At 41.8% G+C, this 21,005-nt stretch overlaps 1 protein-coding gene and 1 long non-coding RNA gene across 4 annotated transcripts in view; one reads left to right on the top strand and one right to left on the bottom strand.

The window, feature by feature from the left end:
• The window catches only part of LOC146702427 (receptor-type tyrosine-protein phosphatase mu-like), a 217,332-nt gene that overhangs the window by 109,299 nt on the left and 87,028 nt on the right, over positions 1-21,005 (top strand). For 2 of the 3 annotated variants that reach the window (XM_085469038.1, XM_085469040.1), the window contains exons 17-18: positions 1,115-1,151; positions 4,929-5,003. In XM_085469038.1, coding sequence (XP_085325164.1) covers positions 1,115-1,151; positions 4,929-5,003 — 112 coding nt within the window. The remainder of the gene's footprint in view (positions 1-1,114; positions 1,152-4,928; positions 5,004-21,005) is intronic. The other variant, XM_085469039.1, reaches the window with a different exon arrangement.
• Positions 16,171-16,827, bottom strand: LOC146702428 (uncharacterized). The gene is made up of 2 exons (XR_014922340.1): positions 16,436-16,827; positions 16,171-16,352 (listed from the first exon to the last, which is right to left on the bottom strand). It is a non-coding gene; the product is annotated as an uncharacterized LOC146702428 (long non-coding RNA).

The raw sequence follows: 21,005 nt of genomic DNA, 5'->3' as shown, positions 1-21,005 counted from the left end.
GATGATGATGAAGATGACAATAATGTTGTCTTGAGGAAGAGAATTCACTTTAAATCCAGACTAATATTTTACTTGTGTTAGCTCAGGTGTTTACCTAAGCATTCCGGGGTTAAACCAGTTGTGCACAGAGTGTTTATCAGAGAGCAAACACTCTGGCTTTTATTTTAAAAAGTGGCAGGTGTCAAGATATCCAATCACAGCGTGCAGCCGAGCCCAACGGCGGCGTGCGACAGAGCAACGCTTCCCCTTTTAACAAAGGTTCCACATGATTCTGCTCTGTTCTGTCAATTTGAACACTTTCTCTGTTCTTCCTGTCATAAAACCAGATGAGTGAGACCGAGACCACACACACACACAGACACACACACACACACACACACACACACACACACACACACACACACACACAGACACAGACACACACACACAGACACACACACACACACACACACACAGCTGTTTAATAGGGGTGCAGAAAGTTTCAGCAGCCTGACCAGTGACACTAATAGGCTACAGTGTGTGTGCGTGTGTATGCCATATATGTGTGTAATGAAAAGACAAATTTTAACAGTTACACACATATTGTATTATGTTGGGTGTTAATTATTGATGCTGGGAGGTTTAATTTGTATGTGCGTGTCTGTGTGTTGAATAATGCAGCAGCTGTAGTGCTTTTTACTGTCGCCTCGCTTTGCTCTGTGTGTGTGTGTGTGTGTGTGTGTGTGTGTGTGTGGGTGAGGATGAATATTCATGAGCTCTTGTGGTTAATTTGTCGGCTGTTTGTTAAAACCAGAAAGACACAAGATGTTCTTGCTCGCCTTTCACCAAAACCTGCCTCACGCAGTGTGTGTGTGTGTGTGTGTCTGTGTTATATGTGAGTGTGTGTTGGCTGGTAAATGCCAGCACAGGCACTGATCCACAGCAATTTGCCTTCTGTCCGCTCTGTTTACGATGAGTGTGTGTGTGTGTGTGTGTGTGTGTGTGTGTGTGTGTGTGTGTGTGTGTGTGTGTGTGTGTGTGTGTGTGTGTGTGTGTGGGGGTAGTTGCCAGATGTGACAGCTAATATGTCGGCATTTGTGTTGACAGGAAACTAATTTGCTCTTCTCTCCAACAGGAGACAAAGATCGACTGTGTGCGAGTGGCCACTAAAGGTAAGAGCCTGCATTTTACTTTGAAATTTATTCAGTACCAGTTGGACCCTTTTCATTTTATTTTGAAAAATTATAATCAGAAAAATTCTGTATGTACCTTTTCATTAGCTGCATGTGAAAGGTAAATGTGCAAGGTCTTATTTTGAAAATGGTTATAGACATTTGATTAAAGGTACAAATGTAATTTTTATTTTGAAAGTTTATGTTGTTAAATGTGAAATTCTACAAAATGATGTTGGTGGCAGTACAGTTTAATTTGAAAGGTTATAGAATACATTTTAGTGAACACAAGGTCCCATTTCTATAAGATTCGTAAAAGTCTTCCTTAATATTTATTTTGAAAGGTAGTTTGAATCATTTTATTTTGAAAAGTGTGTAGTTGTTGGAGTTGTAGGCTAATGGTTCTAGAGGTATAATGGCTCACAGATGGCTGCTTGTCCCTGACACCTATCCTCCAATCAGAGGAGGACCATGGACTCATGTCCTCGACACACACACACACACGCACACACACACACACACACGCACAGAGAGAGAGCTCTGTGCTACGCTAATATCAGGCTAAACCCAGGCTAATGACGGGGCCTGTATGGGTGTCCAGAGAGCACAGCACAGCTAAACAAAAACACTGTTATCTCCCCTGATGGACATCCAGGATCAACCAGACACACACACACACACACACACACACACACACACACACACACACACACACACACACACACACACACACACGCACAGAGAGAGAGCTCTGTGCTACGCTAATATCAGGCTAAACCCAGGCTAATGACGGGGCCTGTATGGGTGTCCAGAGAGCACAGCACAGCTAAACAAAAACACTGTTATCTCCCCTGATGGACATCCAGGATCAACCAGACACACACACACACACACACACACACACACACACACACACACACACACACAGTAATCGACTGTTCTGGCTTTAATCAGCTCTTATTGGAGCTCGTGTTTCTGCTGGCTAACAACACCATATGCTGATTGGCTCTGTCGGTCCCTACGTACCTGTCAGTCATACTTTAGTGGCCAACCCCAGGGGGTAGGACCCCCCCCCCCCACCCACCATATTGCCTTTTAGAGTACCCATGATGCCTTGCAGCACTAACAGAGCTGCTGTGATGTGAACGGCTGCTGAATGTTAAAACACACCGAGACAGCAGAAAGTAAAGGTGTAAAATGAAGCATGATACCGCCTCTGTGAGCGTGTGAAGCAGGCGTGACGTTTAAATGCAGCCAGACAGAAAAAAGACTCACTTCCTTCCATCTCTGCACACGATCAACTCCACCTTATTTCAAAAGAACAAAGGAGAAATGCTGCACCCTCAATTATGAAGCGTGTGGAGAGAAACGCACATTTGAGCTGACATTCAGCCTCACGTTAATGATGATTTTTATTCCAATAATAACTTTATGTTTCATCAGCAATAACCAAAAATGCTCATAAAAATACATACATGAGAGAAAATATCAATGTGTCAATAATAACAGCACGAAGAAAAACACAGGTTAAAACTCCTGTTTTATCACACCTGTACCGCACCTCGGGTTAGCGGTTGATCTTTGGACTTCATGCTTGCTGTCTCTGATATCAAACAGGGACAGGATTATGTTTGTGGACACCTCAGATTGTGAATCCAGTAATTGAGAACGAGGTGATGCAGGAGCTTCATGTCGGTGCCGCAGGTGCATCTGCTGAAACTCTGTGACGAGTTTGACTCTGAGCTAAATCGGAGTCAGAGTAAGTTTTCTGGAGAACGAGACGACGTAGGATTTTGAACCTGATATCGTGGGTGTGTCCACCAGGAGCCTGAGCGGCGGTGCTGGAGGTTACAGTTTTTTTTTGTTTTTGTCTTTTATGATTGGTTATTGTGCACATGAATCCCGTTTACACTCTTTGTTCTGTCCTTCATAATCACTGACTTTATTGTCGATGAGTCATATAAGCAGTTCTTTGGCCTGCATGCAGGAGCTGTTCTCAGTCAAATATAAACCAGCATCATTTTTTGGACCTGATTAGTGTCCAGTATAAAACCATTCATGGCCCAGCAAAGACCCTTCACTAAGTCAGACTCAACATTCATGATCTGTATGCACTGACTGATCGCCATGGTAACACCGTGAGTATATGTATATACACTGATTGATCCTTTTTTAATAAACACATTTTTTCTAACTGACCTCTGTGAGTGCGATGAACACATGGTTAGGAGATTCCTGTTCTTTCTCTGCTTCTGCTGCTTGATTGATTGATTAATAACATCTGATCACTGATTGGCTGATTAACGAGCTTCTCTTCCAGGTATGTTTAGGTGAACAGCGCTCTGCTCTCCTCTGTTTGGCTCACAGTTCAGTTTAAATCAGTTTGGACTGAAGAAGAAGACTAACAGGGGTTTGCTGCAGTAAATCAATACTGATCTATAATCAATAGGCAGCGAATCAGTCAGACCTCAGCAGGAGAAAGGTCGTGTCTTCAGGTACACCCAGTTTATGATTGGTTACCTGTACAGGAAGGAAAGAGGTGATGTCATTCTGGGAAGGTCAGAGTGTTTCCATAGCAACCAAATGTCGTCTCTTAGTAACCCCGATCAACAGTTACAGTTCAACATTAACCTTTTATTAAAGCCTCTTAAAACAAACACTAGCTTTTTCATGTAGGATTTTATATTCCCATAGTCAGGTGAAGTGTTTTGGATGGCTGTGGCTTACAGAAGTCCACGAGGAAGACTGCTGACCTCACAGCTGTCCAGATGATGATGATCAGCATCCTGCAGGAGGGTGAATGCACAGAAGGTCACCGCTAAAAAGGTCAACTGTTCTCACAAGGGTGGGAGTGGAAAGTTCACCGGGAGGGAACAGTGGAGGAAAAGGTGCACAGACAGCAGAGGACTGTGAAGAAAAGTCCACTTGAGAACTTTCAACAAGCATCAGCAATTGCCAGGTGAAGAGGAAGGAGCTCCAGCCCTGGTACCAGAGACAATGAACCTCTCACTGGGCTGATCAGCAGGAGAACTGCTTTGAACTCGGTGCAGGAGTCTGGAGGAGGAGGGCAGAGACTCAGGTTCAGGTCAGAGCCAGGTGTTACAGCACTTCATGCTTCTGTCTGCTGAGAGCTTTTTTTTGCTCGCCACCTGACCAGGTTGTTACTGTTTCACCCAAATCTCAGAGAAACCTCTGATCCAAAGATCCCGGTGAGCTAAAGGCCTCCATCAGAGCAGCGTGAGCTTCTGCAACTTCAAAGAATTTAAGGGAAGCACTCACAGATGGGACACCAACCAAAGCAGTGAAAGTTATGTGAATGTGATGGACAGAGCCGCTGTCCTCGCGGCTTCAGGCAGGACGTGGAGCTGCTCGGCTCGAGCTCAGCTGCAAGCGGAGCGACGCCGATCAGCAGTTTAAAGCTGCCACCAAGAGTTCTTCACACGATCAGAGCATTCAAGTGACTTTATTTAAACCCAGATGAGTGGAGCGTTTCCTGCTTTATTGATAACAATGATAATGATAATAATGAGACAGCAGGTGGAAGCACTGGGTCAAAATAAGGAGACGACTCGAGTCACAAACGCTGAGTGCTGTGTGCTGTGTTAGCATTGTGTTAGCGCTGTGTTAGCGCTGTGTTAGCGCTGTGTTAGCATTGTGTTAGCGCTGTGCTGTGACAGGAGAGCAGGGCGCTGTGTGTTACTAATGTTTCTGCTGCAGTACAGACCTGCCATCTCTCTCTCTCTCTCTGTCTGTCTGCATGCCTTCCTGGATGAATAGCCGCTATAATCGTCACCCAGCTCACCACGCCCTACATTCGCATCGCCCCGGCAGCAGGCGACAAGCAGCTAACAGGTCAGCACACACACGCTGCACACACACAGACTCACACTGACTGGAATCTCTGGCTTTAATGGCTTTATTGGATTAATAATTTCTAATAAGAGAGGCGCTCATGTCTGTGGAGCTCAAACATGACTGAACAGGAAATGATGTTGTGATCTTTCTGACTGTTTGGCCTGTGACGCGTCACACTCGGCACGAATCAAAGTAAAATAAATGACCCCGAAACACATCTGAACAAAGATGGAGGCGACTCTGTCATCGTTTGATTTGCAGTTATAGAGATTGACAGACCACGTGACTTTCGCGCATTGCATGCCGGTAACTCATGGCAAAACAATCCAAGTACCGCATCAAATGCAAGCATTTGCAGCACCGCAAAACGTTCATTCTTCGGTTCCAATAAATTCTTGCTTTTTCTTTGCCCCCCAAAAAGGTATGTACAAAACAAAGGAGAACAATGCCGGTCCGTACAAAGACAGACTTAATGAAAAGTCAAAGAAAAGATACGAGGAAAAAAATCAAACCAGTGAAAGTGTTAGATCCTTACAGCACACAGAGGGAGAAAAGACGTCAGCGTGCTGCCCAACTTTCACCACGCTCATATTTATAATCATACGGTTCTTGGAGTGAGTGCATACACTCGTGAAGTTTAGTAACTTCCGGTCACTGCAACAAGCCCAGGTACAGTTTACCGACGGATGGGTGCAGGACCTTGAAATGCACCGTGTAGAAAGTAAAGACCATCGTACATATCATAAGTTTACCAGTCTCACAAATCGTCTTCATAAATACACATTCGTTAACCGTTTATTAATATAACCTTTGAGCTCAACGGTAATTAATTAGTAGTAGAAATAATTTCTGGTAGCATCACAGAAATGTAGCAGTGACAATAATATTGTATGCTGTAATCGTACTAGACAATTAGTGATACAGAACAACTGTTTTATCCTGTGAATAAAAGTATATGTTTTTGTCAATGTACCATAATAACAGAAGCGAAACACAATATTGCGTCAGGACAATTTACTATTTATGCACAATAAATAAAGGAGCATAGCGCGACAATTTCTGTTCAGCGCCAGACTTGCTTGTAACCTATATCACTAATTATGTTAAGAAAAATGACGCATTAACTACAACAGCAGACTGACCTTTGTGTAAATGCTTGGAGCAGACTAACCTGTGAGCTGGAGGGTTCTGGGACGTTATATTTGATCTTTGAATGGCTGCAATCCAGTCGCGTCTTTGTTACCTCGGAAACATGGCTCGAACAATTTCTCTTCAACGACGTAATCCGATAACAACCGATCTCTTTACCCGTCAGCTTTCCGTGGCTGTCATGCGACCGGCTATTGCAGTTAATAATACAACGGCTTCTTGCCATTTTTGTGTTTCTTTTTATCGCTGTATAACTGATTTCAATTGAAAGCCTGCGTGCGCTAGTACCTCTTGCCACGAGTTCCCAGAATTCTTTGCGGTTTTACCCCTGAGTGACGTCACATTTTCAATCTCTATTCCCATCTTTAAAAATCTCAGATCAGCCCAAAAACTGTAGAATTGTGTTTCATAGTCAGTCCAGCAGAGGGCACCGAGCTAACAATGCAGCAGTTGATGACCGAACCCTGCTTGGATCTACTGCTGCCACCCAGCTGCAGGTCCGTCAGCTCAGGTCTCAGCTGAAGGTAACAGCACTTCCTATTCTCGTGTTAAGCATTCATGGAACCTCAGGGTCCTGCTAATCTGTAACCGGAAGGTTGCCGGTTCGATCCCCCTGCTCTTTCTGTCCTGGTCATTGTGTCCTTGGGCAAGACACTTCACCTACCGCCTACTGGTGTTGGCCAGAGGGGCCGGTGGCGCGATATGGCAGCCTCGCTTCTGTCAGTCTGCCCCAGGGCAGCTGTGGCTACACCTGTAGCTACCTCCAACAGTGTGTGAATGTGAGAGTGAATGAATAGTGGCATTGTAAAGCGCTTTGGGTGCCTAGAAAAGCGCTATATAAATGCAATCCATTATTATTATTATAATAACGCGCTGCAGGTTCTGTAGAAGCAAGGCGGTCAGACAACGGCTGCAGAGGCTCTGTAGGTATGTCCCAATTCTTAGGCTGCATCCTCCTGAGGCCGTATTTGAAGGCCGATAACATCACAGCGACGCAACGAAGGCTGTCCCAATTCGTAGACTCGTCCGAGTCCGGCCGACAAATGCGTCCCCCTTTTCCCCAGATTTGAAGGATGGGTCGGATATATCCTTCGTGGCCATATCCCAGAATTCATAGCACGGCCCAGCCAATTCCAATTTCCAACAATGATGGCCGCTACTAAGTTTTAAAATTACTCTTATTATTCTTTCTGGGTCACAAAATAAACGTTTAACATATTTTCAGGCAAGAATGTAGCTGTGTAAACTTCAAATATCTGCTTGGTTTATCAAGACATTGCATATTTGCAAGTGCTCCGACGTTTTCGGAGACGTCTGTTACCCACCAGCTCGAGGCTCACTAAAACCGTCAAGAACAGCGAACTCCCAGCACATCGTTTTCAAACCCCCCGCGGCCTTTCGCTACAAATATGTGATATATAAGTCACTCAGATAACTTAAAAATTTAAATTTTTGGCTTTTTTCAGTGTTTTCTTTGTTCCTTGATAAATCGGTTTGGCTGAGATTAAAGTTATAGTTATCACACAGCTGAATAAACGTCAAACTGATTAAACAGAAGTGTGAGATAGTCGAGAGTTTACGCCAGTATCCTGTTATATTTTAGATAGCAAGGAGCAGACGGCCGAGTTTATTAACCCTTTAAGACCTACCATAGAACCAAGTCCGCCAAAGCTTATATTATATTTTTACATGTTGTAGTGCCATTTTTGGGAGCATTTCAAGTTGATATACATTAATACAACCATTATAACCCAACTTTTAATAATATGTATGCGTTAAGTGCATAGTAATTACATAAATTGCAAAAAAGTGAAATAAAGTAAAAATTTAAAATCGTTTTTTGTTTTTTTTAACATATATTTCTAGTTAGAGAAATTTAAGAGGCTTATCCCTCAAAACTGTAAATACAAAAAAGTTGCACAAAATAGTTTCCCACCACAGGAAATTTATTTTAAATGTCTTCATAGTTTTATTTTTGAAATACACCAATTTTTATATACTGCAGGAAAAACGAAAATGAATATTATAATGAAAATCTGCAAAAAGCAGCATATGCATCAAAAGAAACTATTTCCAGCAGTGCAATATGAGTCCAAAGCATCCCAGAAACGACACAGAAAGTCATAAAGTCAAACATAACTTTGAAAAACACCAGTATAGGCTCATAAGGCCCTGATGGTTAAAAAAAAACTACATTTCTGCAAAATGACGTCACTTCCGGTTTCGGGCAGGTCATGGCGGACATGCGATAGTTCGCGCTGATGGACGTAGGAAGTGTTACAAACAGCTGATCAAATCGGCAAAGGGTGTTTCTGGAATATTATGTTTTTGTTGCTGCAAGTGCTTTTTATGCAGTTTTTGCAAAGCTATGTGTGGAAGGAAACTGTGACCGAGGACAAGCTGATGGCATAAGATGTAAGTACAACTTCTCCGGTTTCATATGCAAACAAATTATTGTGCTAGCTTACATGGTTGCAGTGCTACCGGGATTTAAAAATAGTTATGTAAAACGGAGCGTGCCCGCTCCAACTGGCTTTAAAGGGTTAAACTCCACCGAGGCAGCGGTGACGCAAATCTGAAGTCTAGACCGTCCCATTTCACAGCCGTTTACTTCCAGCCTATCCGGCCCACCTAGACCATGAAGGCCGGGTCCTCCGAAGCCTGTGGTCTATGAATTGGGACACAGCTTGTGTGTGTGAGGCCGAGGGTCTTTTGAGAGTCCCAGAGTCACACACAGAAGGATTATTCTCACTGTGAGTCATGCTAAGCTGCACTGCTCGAGTCCAAGAATATCAACACAACACAGAAACAAGGAAGAGTTTACATCATCTGGAGATAAACCTCAGGGAGGGCAAAGCCATGATTGTGTGTCTGTGAGTCTGTGTGAGTGTGTGTGTGCGTGTGTGGACTGAACAGGTACACACACACACACACACAAACACAGATTCACAACTCACAGAAAATTACATTTAAATATTTACCAGCCTGAAAGTGGAAACTTTCAACACACACACACCAACTGTGTGTGTGTGTGTGTGTGTGTGTGTGTGTGTGTGTGTGTGTGTGTGTGTGTGTGTGTGTGTGCTACCAGCAGTCCTCAAATACTAACAGCTGTTCGCCTTGTATCCACACACTGAAGCACACACAAACACCTCCCACGCAGCGTGACTGGCTGAAGCCCTGAAGCAGAAAACAGCTTCACTTTCACATAAAAACAGCTTCTCCATGGCCCGCTGTGACACACATGCAACAACACATACATACAAACTACACACACGCCACACACAAAGAGACACACAGATAAATTCTGTCTTCAAAGCAGTGTTTTGATAGCCTTTAAACTGAAAACAGCAGCTCTCTGCCTCCAAGGGGGGATACTGTCTGTGTGTGTGTGTGTGTGTGTGTGTGTGTGTGTGTGTGTGTGTGTGTGTGTGTGTGTGTGTGTGTGTGTGTGTGTGTGTGTGTGTGTGATGAAACAGGAGGGAGCTGATAGTCGAGTTCGTCTGACCTTGAAGAGACGAAATGAAAACAGAAAATAAAAGAAACCAGTTCAGTAAACTGCAGCTGAGCTGGTTTCATGGATCAGACATGAAGATTATTAAATATTAGGTCTCTCTCCTCCAAGTCTCTGTTAGTACATGACTTCAATTTCAATTCAATTCAATTTTATTTATATAGCACCAAATCACAACAAAAGTCGCCTCAAGGCGCTTCATAGATACAGAGAAAAACCCAACAATCATATGACCCCCTATGAGCAAGCACTTTGGCGACAGTGGGAAGGAAAAACTCCCTTTTAACAGGAAGAAACATCTGGCAGAACCAGGCTCAGGGAGGGGCGGCCATCTGCTGTGATTGGTTGGGGTGAGAGAAGGAAGACAGGATAAAAGACATGCTGTGGAAGAGAGACAGAGGTTAATAACAGATATGATTCAATGCAGAGAGGTCTGTTAAAACACAGTGAGTGAGAAAGGTGACTGGAAAGGAAAAACTCAATGCATCATGGGAATCCCCCGGCAGCCTACATCTATTGCAGCATAACTAAGGGAGGATTCAGGGTCACCTGGTCCAGCCCTAACTATATGCTTTAGCAAAAAGGAAAGTTTGAAGCCTAATCTTAAAAGTAGAGCTAGTGTCTGTCTCCTGAATCCAAACTGGAAGCTGGTTCCACAGAAGAGGGGCCTGAAAACTGAAGGCTCTCCCTCCCATTCTACTTTTAAATACTCTAGGAACAACAAGTTAATAGTGATCAACAAATCGATTTACTCTGCCTTACAGAACCCTGGTTGCAGCAGGATGATTATGTTAGTTTAAATGAGTCAACACCCCCGAGTCATTCTAACTACCAGAAATCTCGAAGCACAGGTCGAGGGGGCGGTGTGGCAGCAATTTTTCACACCAGCCTATTAATCAACCAAAGACCCAGACAGACTTTTAATTCATTGGAAAACTTAATGCTTAGCCTCGTCCACCCCAGCTGTAAAACTCAGAAACCAGTCTTGTTATTATATATCGTCCATCTATCTACATAACTGTCTAGATACTTATGTTGCTACATACATTCCCTGTGTAGGTACCTCTTAGAGTTTAAGTTTATTTTTTTCTTCTCTTATCCTAAAGGAATTTTAATGTAAAAATCTACATGCTGCTAACAGAGAGATGTCAAACTGTATTTTATTGTTCTGGTAACAGTGACAACAAAGATCTATTCTATTCTACTCTTTCTTTAAAAAAAAAAAAGATTTATTGATTTTTTATTTTGGAATACAAACAGCAACAAATCAGCACAGCCAAATACAAATAAGAAGAAGAGAAGAAGAAAAAAACAGATACATGAGCAGTGTTGGGTAAGTTACTTTAAATTTGTAACTTAGTTACATTACTAGTTACTGCTATCAAAAGTAAAATGGTAAATGGCCTGCATTTGTATAGCGCTTTTCTAGTCCATAGGACCCCAAAGCGCTTTACACTACATTCAGTCATCCACCCATTTACACACACATTCACACACTGGCGATAGCAAGCTACATTGTAGCCACAGCTGCCCTGGGGCGCACTGACAGAGGCGAGGCTGCCGGACACAGGCGCCACCGGGCCCTCTGACCACCACCAGTAAGTAACTCAGTTACTTTAAGTTACTCGTTACTTTCAAAGTAACTAGTTACTAGGGAAAGTAACTTTGGTTTCACCCAGAATTCTCTTATTAATGTGTTGCTTCCCTAACGGGATTCCCAGCAAGGATGCCAGTCTTCTAGCTTGCTTTCATGTTAGCAGTATACTGCCACAAGTGCACTGTGCCACCTAATGACCTGAACCTAAAATGGTTAAAATGGCAGTGTGAGTGCAAGTTAATGATGAAATAAATGAAACTATATTAGAAACTAACAATGTTTGTTTATGTGTCACTTTTTTATCAGTCTGTTTAATCTTTTTCTATTGTTTCAACCCTCTGCAAATGCAAACACATCATTTTGGGGTTGATACAGCAGTGCTATAAATCTAATCATTGTACGTAGTATCACTAGGAAGAAGCAGTGGATCACAAAACACGACATACAGTGTGTTGAAACTTTTGAAAGATGTATTTATTTTTGCCATTTAAATGGGGAGAAAGTATGTTTTTAGCAGTGCCAACATTAAACTGTGCCTCAGACCATTTAGGAGCTGTAGGTATCAAAGTGCAAAACATATAGTGCAAAAATGGTTTAACATAAACACAGTGAGGTTTGTCCATTCTTTGTAAACTTAACTGCTGAACTGTGCCAACTGGAGACCTCATGTTTAGTAATAAAAGTATTTTCAGGAAAGGGAAGAGAAATCAAATAAATAATAAGTATTTTCAGCCTCATAAACAGTCAAACCAAAATAATATTTCCTCCATACCGGCCATGTCGATAAATAAAATATAATTGCATTTTAAGTGCTTCAGTGGTCTAAGTTTCACTTGGAAATATTAACATGCTTGACCTTGTAGAGCACCACTGAAGGCAACACATCATCATCATATCAGCACTACTCAACTTCCATCAAACCAACAATTGTACCTCAAGAGGAGAAGCTCCTCAAACTTATGATCGGACAACCTGTTCCTCTTTGGAGTGAGAATCAGGTTTCCCAGCCTGAAAAGCCTTTAAACTGGGGCACTTGAAGGAGTGGCTGCATTAAGTTTAAGAAAGAGTTTCTTTATCATCGGGAAATGCTTCAGAGAGTCTAACCCTGTTGCTCCTGATTTGAGGTACTCGGCTACCTCAGCTTCAACAGTGGCATATATGTCCTCATTTTCTTCAAAGGAGAAGATCCTCTTAGCTAGAACCCGGGTGCTGTGTTGTCTTGGTGGTGCGGGTACCTGGTTGTAGCTGATCTTGCTCAGGGAGAAGTTTTCGACACTCTACCAACAGACGTCCCTTTGCGAGGTCCTTCTGCACTTGGTCATGTAACCAACGAAGCTTAAATTTTGGTAGTGTCACAGCAGCCAGCAAAGCATCTTCACTTCCAAGGACATGTGCAAACCTTGTTTTGCAATGCATTGTTTCGACATTAAATTAACTAGAAAAATTTGCATTTCCTGCGAAAATGCTGTGTGGATGCTTTAAAGCTGAAGCTGTCTGCTAAAACTATCCGAAAAAGCTGAAAAGTTGCAGAAATTATAAAAACTTTGCAGAAGCAAAGGAACTTTGCTAAAATGTAATAACTTAGCAGAACTGCAATATCTTAGAGGAAACATAATACTTGGCAGAAATACAGTAGCATAGCAGAACTTAGCAGAAATATTGTAACTTACCAGAAACATAACTTCTCAAAAATACAAGAATTTAGGAGAAATAGTATAAGATAACAGAAAGAATATATTTAACCAAAAATACTTAAACATTACAGAAACACTATGATTTGGAGAATTGTACAACATAGCAGAAATACTGTGATTTTCCAGAGACACTGTGATGAACTATGAATATTGTAATTTTGAATTAATACTATGTTTCAGCACAAATACTCTGGTTTAGCACAAATATTATAACATAGCAGAATTACAATTATATAGCAGAAATGCTATATTTAGAAAGAAAAAATATAATATAGTATAAATACTATGATTCAGCAGAAATACTACAATATAGCATAATAACAATGATTTAGAACAAATACTATGATTGAGCAGAATAGTAATAACTTAAGTGAAAATACTAGAAAAGTAAAATGACAAGCTGAAAAAAACGGAACATGGTTAAGCTCCCTCAAAACCAATTGTTCACCTGTGAAAAAAAAGAAATAAAAGTAAATTTGGAAAAAAACCAATAGATAAACACAAAATCAAATATGGATACAGAAATGTACAGAGGGAGAGACACACACAGTCAACCATTCTGAATATATTATATTTTTATCCATCAATGAGATGCTGCCCTAAAGAGGGTCTCTCTCTCTCTCTCTCTCTCTCACACACACACACACACACACACACACACACACACACACACACACACACACACACACACACACACACTCAGCAGCAGCAGCAGCAGCAAGTGAACAGGGGCTGTTAACAGCGTGTTTCTAAGTCATCAAACAGCTGTGAGCGGCTCAATTTGAATCCACCAATCAGAGAGGTTGTGTACTTTTTCCCCGCCAAAACTGGTGAACCAAGTGCAGGGTTTTACGCACAGGGAAACAGGTTTTTTGCAGTCTATTTGTCATATTGAGGATTTCCCTCAAACAAACGGCCAGAATTACTTAACCTTAGGGGCTAGAACTGTCATTCTTACACCGTTTTGTTCAGAAGGGATGGGGGAATCCTTAAGTGTTGACTATTTAAAATAAAAATATGAATTATTAGAGATATATGACACAGATGAATGGTTGGCTTAGAAGCCATGAAGGCCCCAATTTGCAAATTTTAATGTCCCAGCCCTCAGATATGATTGGCTGGTTGGGAAGCCATGTAGTCCTCAATATGCAAATTTGAATGTCTCAGCCCTCAGATATGATTGGGAAGCCGTGCAGGCCCTGATATGTAAATTTGAATATTACAGTCCTCACAGAGGATTGACTCCCTGGGGACCTGCCAGAAATATATCAAAATACTATGATTACCCAGAAATACTACATTTAGTAGAAATACTATGTTTTAGCACAAATACTCTAAAATGGCAGAAATACTATAATTAAGCAGAAATACTATATTAAGCAATAATTGTATAAAAAGCAGAAATACTGTACTATGATTTGGTAGAAAAACTATAATTAATCAGAAATACTATATTTGGCAGAAATACTATGTTTTAGCAGAAATACTATATTTAGCACAAATCTTATAAAATATCAGAAATAGTATGATTTAGGAGAAATACTAAAAAGCAGCAGAAATGCTATGATTTAGCACAATAGTAATAACTTAAATAGAAAAATTGGAAAAGCAAAATGGACAGCTGAAAAAATGCTGAACATGATAAGGGTCCCTCAAATATACTTGTTAAATGAAAAAAAATAACAGCCACACAATCACATATATGAACACATATGGAAACACACATGCACAGACAGACACACACACAAGATCCAATTCTATGGGCTCAAAATGTGGTCATAAATATTTTGTACTTGTAAAAAAGATTTGTATGTGTAAAAAAGATTTGTGTGTGCGTAAAAAAGATTTGTATGTGTAAAAAGAATTTGTGTGTGCATAAAAAAGATTTGTGTGTGCGTAAAAAAGATTTGTGTGTGCGTAAAAAAGATTTGTGTGTGTAAAAAAGATTTGTGTGTGCGTAAAAAAAAAAAATTGTGTGTGCGTTAGGGGACCTAGCCGCTATCGGATATTTGTATAGCGATCCTCCAGCTTCAAACTGTATCACCCTTCAAAGACCTGCAGTTCAAAAAAAGCGCCCCTCGACAGCCAAACCCATCTGTTCTCTGATTGGATTGTTACATTTGTGATTGACATGACATTGACCAATCAGATGAAAGGAAGAAAAATAGGGTCAAAATCCATACTTGTAACTTGCAGGGGTTTTTTTTCTAAGTCCACACACAAATCTTTTTTACGCACACACAAATCTTTTTTACACATACAAATCTTTTTTGTAACAATAGGCCATGAGATGAGTTAATGTTGTCCAGCTCAGATGCAATACTGTCATACATATGTCGACCCATAAATCGCCTTGCATGCCAGCGCTGCTTTCTCACGTTTCATGTTTTGTGCATTTATCCAATGCGTGGTCACACCAAGAAAACTTTTATTATGCACTGTCCAAATGTCTGCTGTTGTGGAGATATATTCTACCATGTCGAGTGTATTTTTCTTTGGAGCTCTGACTCCGTCTTGGCATATTCTTGGTATAAATAACTGCAAAATGTCTTTCTGGATGGTGCCTTCCCAGCTCTCCCTCGCACAGGTATATGACTAATCAGTTGTCTGAAAGCATGGGACTCAACTGTTGAGATGGGTTTCATGTCTTCCACAACATACCTGGCAATCAGCCTGTGTAGCTGTGGCTGGGTGATGGACTGTGATGGTAAATGGTAAATGGCCAGTATTTGTATAGCACTTTTCTAGTCCCTAAGGACCCCAAAGCGCTTTACATATCCAGTCATCCACCCATTTACACACACATTCACACACTGGTGATGGCAGCTACATTGTAGCCACAGCCACCCTGGGGCGCACTGACAGAGGTGAGGCTGCCGGACACTGGCGCCCTGGCCCTCTGACCACCACCAGTAGGCAACGGGTGAAGTGTCTTGCCCAAGGACACAACGACCGAGACTGTCCAAGCCGGGGCTCGAACCCGCAACCTTCCGATTACAAGACGAACTCCCAACTCAGCGGAGCTAGAGTCACAACGTTACCTTCGGGTTCTTTTTCAACTAACTTGGTAGATGCATGCTGTTTCTGAAGATGTTTCATCAGATTAGAATTGCTGTTGAAAGAGTTTTAGAACCTCCACAGAGTGTCAGGCGCAGTGGCCCGTGGACATGGGATGGACTCAAGCGCAGATTCAAAACCGGAGGCCAGGGGTGAGGTGTAACGAAAAGAGACTTTATTTTTACAATGCTCAGAGGCTAACAGAAAGTGCAGACTAGAATCAATGAACATAAACTAGATGTCTGAGGCGAGAGAAAAATACTGTGGTGAAAACTAGATGGCAGGGATAACTGGGTGCAGGTACTGGGCAGGGAAAACTGTGGCGGGCCCGGGCACTGAAACAGAGGACAGAGCAGTCAGGGGAATCCCACAGAGGGTTGCGAGTGAATCTAAAAAATAGTACACTGAGCTGTCTTACAAGCTTGCAGGTGGGGGTTGCGTGGAGGGGGGAGGCAGGAGAGGTCCAGGTGGGTGCTGCATGCAAGGCAGGGAGGCAGGCAGGAGAAAATGGCAGCTCCAAAACGGAGAGGGATTACCGGTGGCAGCAAACTGGTATCCAGGAGAGCTTGGTAGGTGGTTTTCAGAGGCTGACGAAAAAAACAGAGATACGGTTAATACACACGATTAGTCACCAAGGAACGGACGTGAGGCCGAGAACTGACTAAAGTTGGCAGATAATCTGGCGAAGACCAGTTGAGTGCGCCGGTCATAAATACTGCTGGTCCGATTGCCATCAGGTGAGGAACAACAAAGACTCCACCCAGTGGGGAGGAGCTGATGCTGTGGAAAACCACCCAGACCACGACACAGAGAGTACAGTTCACCACAATACTCTTTTCTTTTACCAACAGAAAGGAAAAATAATGTAGCAAAATGTGCTCCCCCTTCATGTAATAGCACAGCAAGGTCACGAGGTAGGTGATCAAGCAAAGGCCGCCATATCCTACAGAATGCATCACAATTGCCCTTTTATAATGGCAGTAAGGCGCTCCATGGGCAACACCTTGAATGTTTCTCTGTACCATTGTGTAACAGTGGGGAACTGTCTCTGAATCCATTGAAACAGTACACATCGCCTCGCTAAATGTAAAAGTTTACATAACAAAAGCATTTGTACAGACGACACAGAAGCCCTTCTATAGATGGACCCAGAGTGAACAGGACAGGGTTCAGTGGGATCGTCTGGTGAAAGACTGAGTGAAGCTCCATAGCAAAATCTTTCCGAAATCTAGTAATTAAAGGACATTGCCATATGCAATGGTAGTAAGTCCCTACATCCGTATTGCACTTTACACAAAGAGGAGAAATCTGAGGATGAATTTTATTTAGAAACTCTGGCGTACGCTGCAGTCTATGTACAATTCTGTAACGGCTTTCCTGGAGTCTGTTACAGGAAAACATTTTCTTGGCAGATCTAAAAGTTTTGGACCATGCTTCTGCACTAAGCTGAACTTCAAGGTCGGTTTCCCACTGAACCCTGGCCTTATCAGTGGTTACAAAATTCAGATACAATAATTTCCTATAACAAAGAGAGATAAATTTCTTTTTTGTGATTATTTCCTCATTAAATTTAAAGAGAAAGCTTTCAGTAGGATTTAAAGCAGGTTGATTGGCTCAAAATTTAAGGGAATTTATAAAATGTCTTACTTTCAGGAACCCACAGAAGTGTTTCTGTGGTAAATTATATTTAATTTGAATTTGATTAAAGGCCATAAAACTACCCCTTTCAAACAGATTGCAAATAAATCTTATATTTTTAGAATGCCAATCATCAAATATACTAATGCCAATACCTGGAGCTATGGTGGAGGTAATGATCCTGAGAGGCAACATTTGTATAGGTTGTAATATTATGGGTAAAACATTCATTTTGATTAAACTTATTCTACCCATCCAAGATAAATAATAAATAAATAAATACAATTTTATTTATATAGCACCTTTCTAGACAGCATCACAAAGTGCTGCACATAAGATAACAAATAATAAAAGGGTAAAACAGACAATATAAAACAGGCAAAAATTAACCAAAAACAGTTTTAAAAAGGTGAGTTTTGAGTTGTTTTTTTTAAAAAACAATTACTGAGTCCACAGTTCTTAATGTATGAGGGAGAGAGTTCCAGAGTCTCTGGGCCACAGTGGCAAAAGCTCTGTCACCCTTAGTTCTCGTCTTAGTCTGTTTTATAGCAAGTAAGCCCTGATCAGATGACCTCGGAGACCTGCTGGGGACATAGGGCTGTAGCAGATCGGAGATGTAGGGTGGTGCCAGTCCATGCAAGGCTCTGAATGTCAAAACCAGGATCTTAAAATGTACTCTAAATTCAACAGGAAGCCAGTGTAGCTGAGATAGCAATAGTGTCACATGTGAATACTTGGAGGATTTTGTCAACAGCCTAGCTGCAGCAATTTGCACAACCTGCAGACAATCCAGAGAACCTTTGCTTAGACACATAAACAACGAGTTACAATAGTCCAAGCGTGAGGAAATAAATGCATGTATAGCTATCTTCAGATAAAGTGATCTGAAAACTGCTGTTCACAAACGCTGCCCATCTAATCTGACTGAGCTGGAGCTGTTTTGCAAAGAAGAATGGGCAAAGATTTCAGTCTGTAGATGTGCAAAGCTGGTAGAGACAGACACTAAAAGACTGGCAGCTGTAATTGTAGCAAAAGGTGGTTCTACAAAGTATTGACTCAGGGGGCTGAATAATTACGCACACCCCACTTTTCAGTTATTTATTTGTAAAAAATGTTTGGAATCATGTATGATTTTCATTCCACTTCTCACGTGTGCACCACTTTGTGTTGGTCTTTCACGTGGAATTCCAATAAAATTGATTCATGTTTGTGGCTGTAATGTGACAAAATATGGAAAAATTCAAGGGGGGCGAATACTTTTGCAAGCCACTGTAGATAGGGGAAGGTCAAATCACCAATTTAGGTCATTCTTGATTGAGGCAACAATTGGTTTAAAGATCAACTTGTACAACTTTGTTGTGTCTACGGACACCCTAATACCTAAATTTGTAAAACCTGTGGTCGACCACCTGAAATAAAAATTGGGAGGAGTGTCCCATCTCCCCCATCACCCAGTGGCAAAGCTTCAGATTTATCATAATTTATTTTATACCCTGAAAAAAGGCCAGATTGATTCATGATATGTGTCAGTGCAGGAATAGATGTTTCTGGCTTAGTGACAAAGAGCAACACGTCATCTGCGTAAAGGGAAATTCTGTATTCAGTATCCAACAAGGTTACCCTACAGACCTCAGGGTCAGTTTCCAAAAGTTGATTCTGTTCATCTGGATGTAGCGTTTTCAGTAACTACTTCAGTCTCAGCTGACTGCAGGTTTCCCCAATCTTATAAACAGGACATTTGCATAATGACTGTCAGCTGAGACCGAAGAAGTCACTTGGATGAGTGACAAAACGTTTCTCCCACAAAAACGCTACATTCAGATGAACAGAATCAGCTTTTGGAGATTTACATACCTGGATGATTGAGCATGCATCAAGACCTCAGGGTCAGTTCTTATAGCCTTTGCCAGTGGCTCCAATGCAAGTCCAAACAGTAGGGGAGAAAGTGGACATCCCTGACGCGTTCCTCTACCCAGTGGTAAAACATCTGAGCCGTTAACCAATACCCTTGCAGCTGGGGCCCCATACAACAGTTTGACCCACTTGACAAATTCAGATCCCAAATTAAATCTGTCCAAAACATAAAATAGATACTCCCACTCAACACGATCAAATGCTTTCTCGGCATCCAATGAATTTGCAAGAGCCCTATAATTGGTGTTCTGAGAAAACTGCACACCAGTTATGAGTCGGCGTACCTTGGAGCGGGAGTATCTATTCTTGACAAAACCCGTTTGGTCAGGCTTTATAAGAACTGGCAGGATCTCCTCCAGTCATCTAGATAAAATTTTGGACAGAATCTTGCAATCTACACCGAGTAAACTTACAGGTCTGTAAGATGTACACAGATTTGCAGGTTTATCCTTCTTTAAGATCAGGGATATATGGGCAAGGTTTAAGGTGGGTGGAAGCGTGCTCCTCTCAAGAGATTCTACATACATGTTTAATGAAGGACCCACCATATGTTTAGCCATTTTTTTGTAAAACTCTGGCCCAAACCCATCACGGCCTGCAGCTTTTTCCTGTGCCCCAATGGGACAGCACAAATTTAATCGACTTTCCTCTGATAGTATAAAGAGATTAAGATTATCATGAAACAATCTCCTTGCGTCTACAGTATTTTGACATTCAAGGGAATATAAGTCCTGATAGAACTCTTTCATTATTTTGCTGGTAAGTTTAGCCTCGAATTGTAAAACACCTTTCTTATCTTTTAGAGAGGGTATTGTTTCAAATGCTCTCTTCCTGAATATCAGCTCACCTGGATCAGCCTCAGGCTCCGCACACGTTGTCCTCTGGCAGTTTTTATGGTCATGATCGGGCAAGTGGCGTCCCGAGGCATAACGACCACTGTAACTCAGGTGTGGAGATGAGTTTCAGGAGGGCCACCTAATACTCTGCCTTAAGTCAAAACACACCTGAGCTGTGGATCAGAAACACAGCTGTCAATCAGTGTGACGGTGCTGCTGAGGACGACGTAATTGACTGATCAACAGCTTCAGTTTAAAACACGAACACTCGTCAGAGCCCTGCAGGAATTTCTATGGCTAATGTAGTCAAAGGAGCTTGCAAAGAAAAGCGCCTGGACTTCTTTAAGTTGCTTGAAGACGTTTCACCTCTCATCCGAGAAGCTTCTTCAGTTCTAAGGGTCAAATGGTGGAGAGTCCCAGATATAAACCTAGTGAGGCGACTGTTCTTCTGATTTGGTGCTGTTTAAATAAAATTGAATTGAATTGTACTCAATGTCTTCATAGAGCAGACGTGCTGAAACCCCTCACCCCACACATACACACACATACACACAAACACAAACACACACACTCAAAGGGTGAGTGATAGCTGTTGTCAAG

Source organism: Copadichromis virginalis, linkage group LG9 (assembly GCF_057382275.1).
Source record: "Copadichromis virginalis isolate Kocher_CV1m ecotype Utaka linkage group LG9, C_Virginalis_male_GT1.1, whole genome shotgun sequence".
In the NCBI taxonomy this organism is placed as follows: domain Eukaryota; kingdom Metazoa; phylum Chordata; class Actinopteri; order Cichliformes; family Cichlidae; genus Copadichromis; species Copadichromis virginalis.
This window is presented reverse-complemented; position numbering and strand designations above follow the sequence as displayed.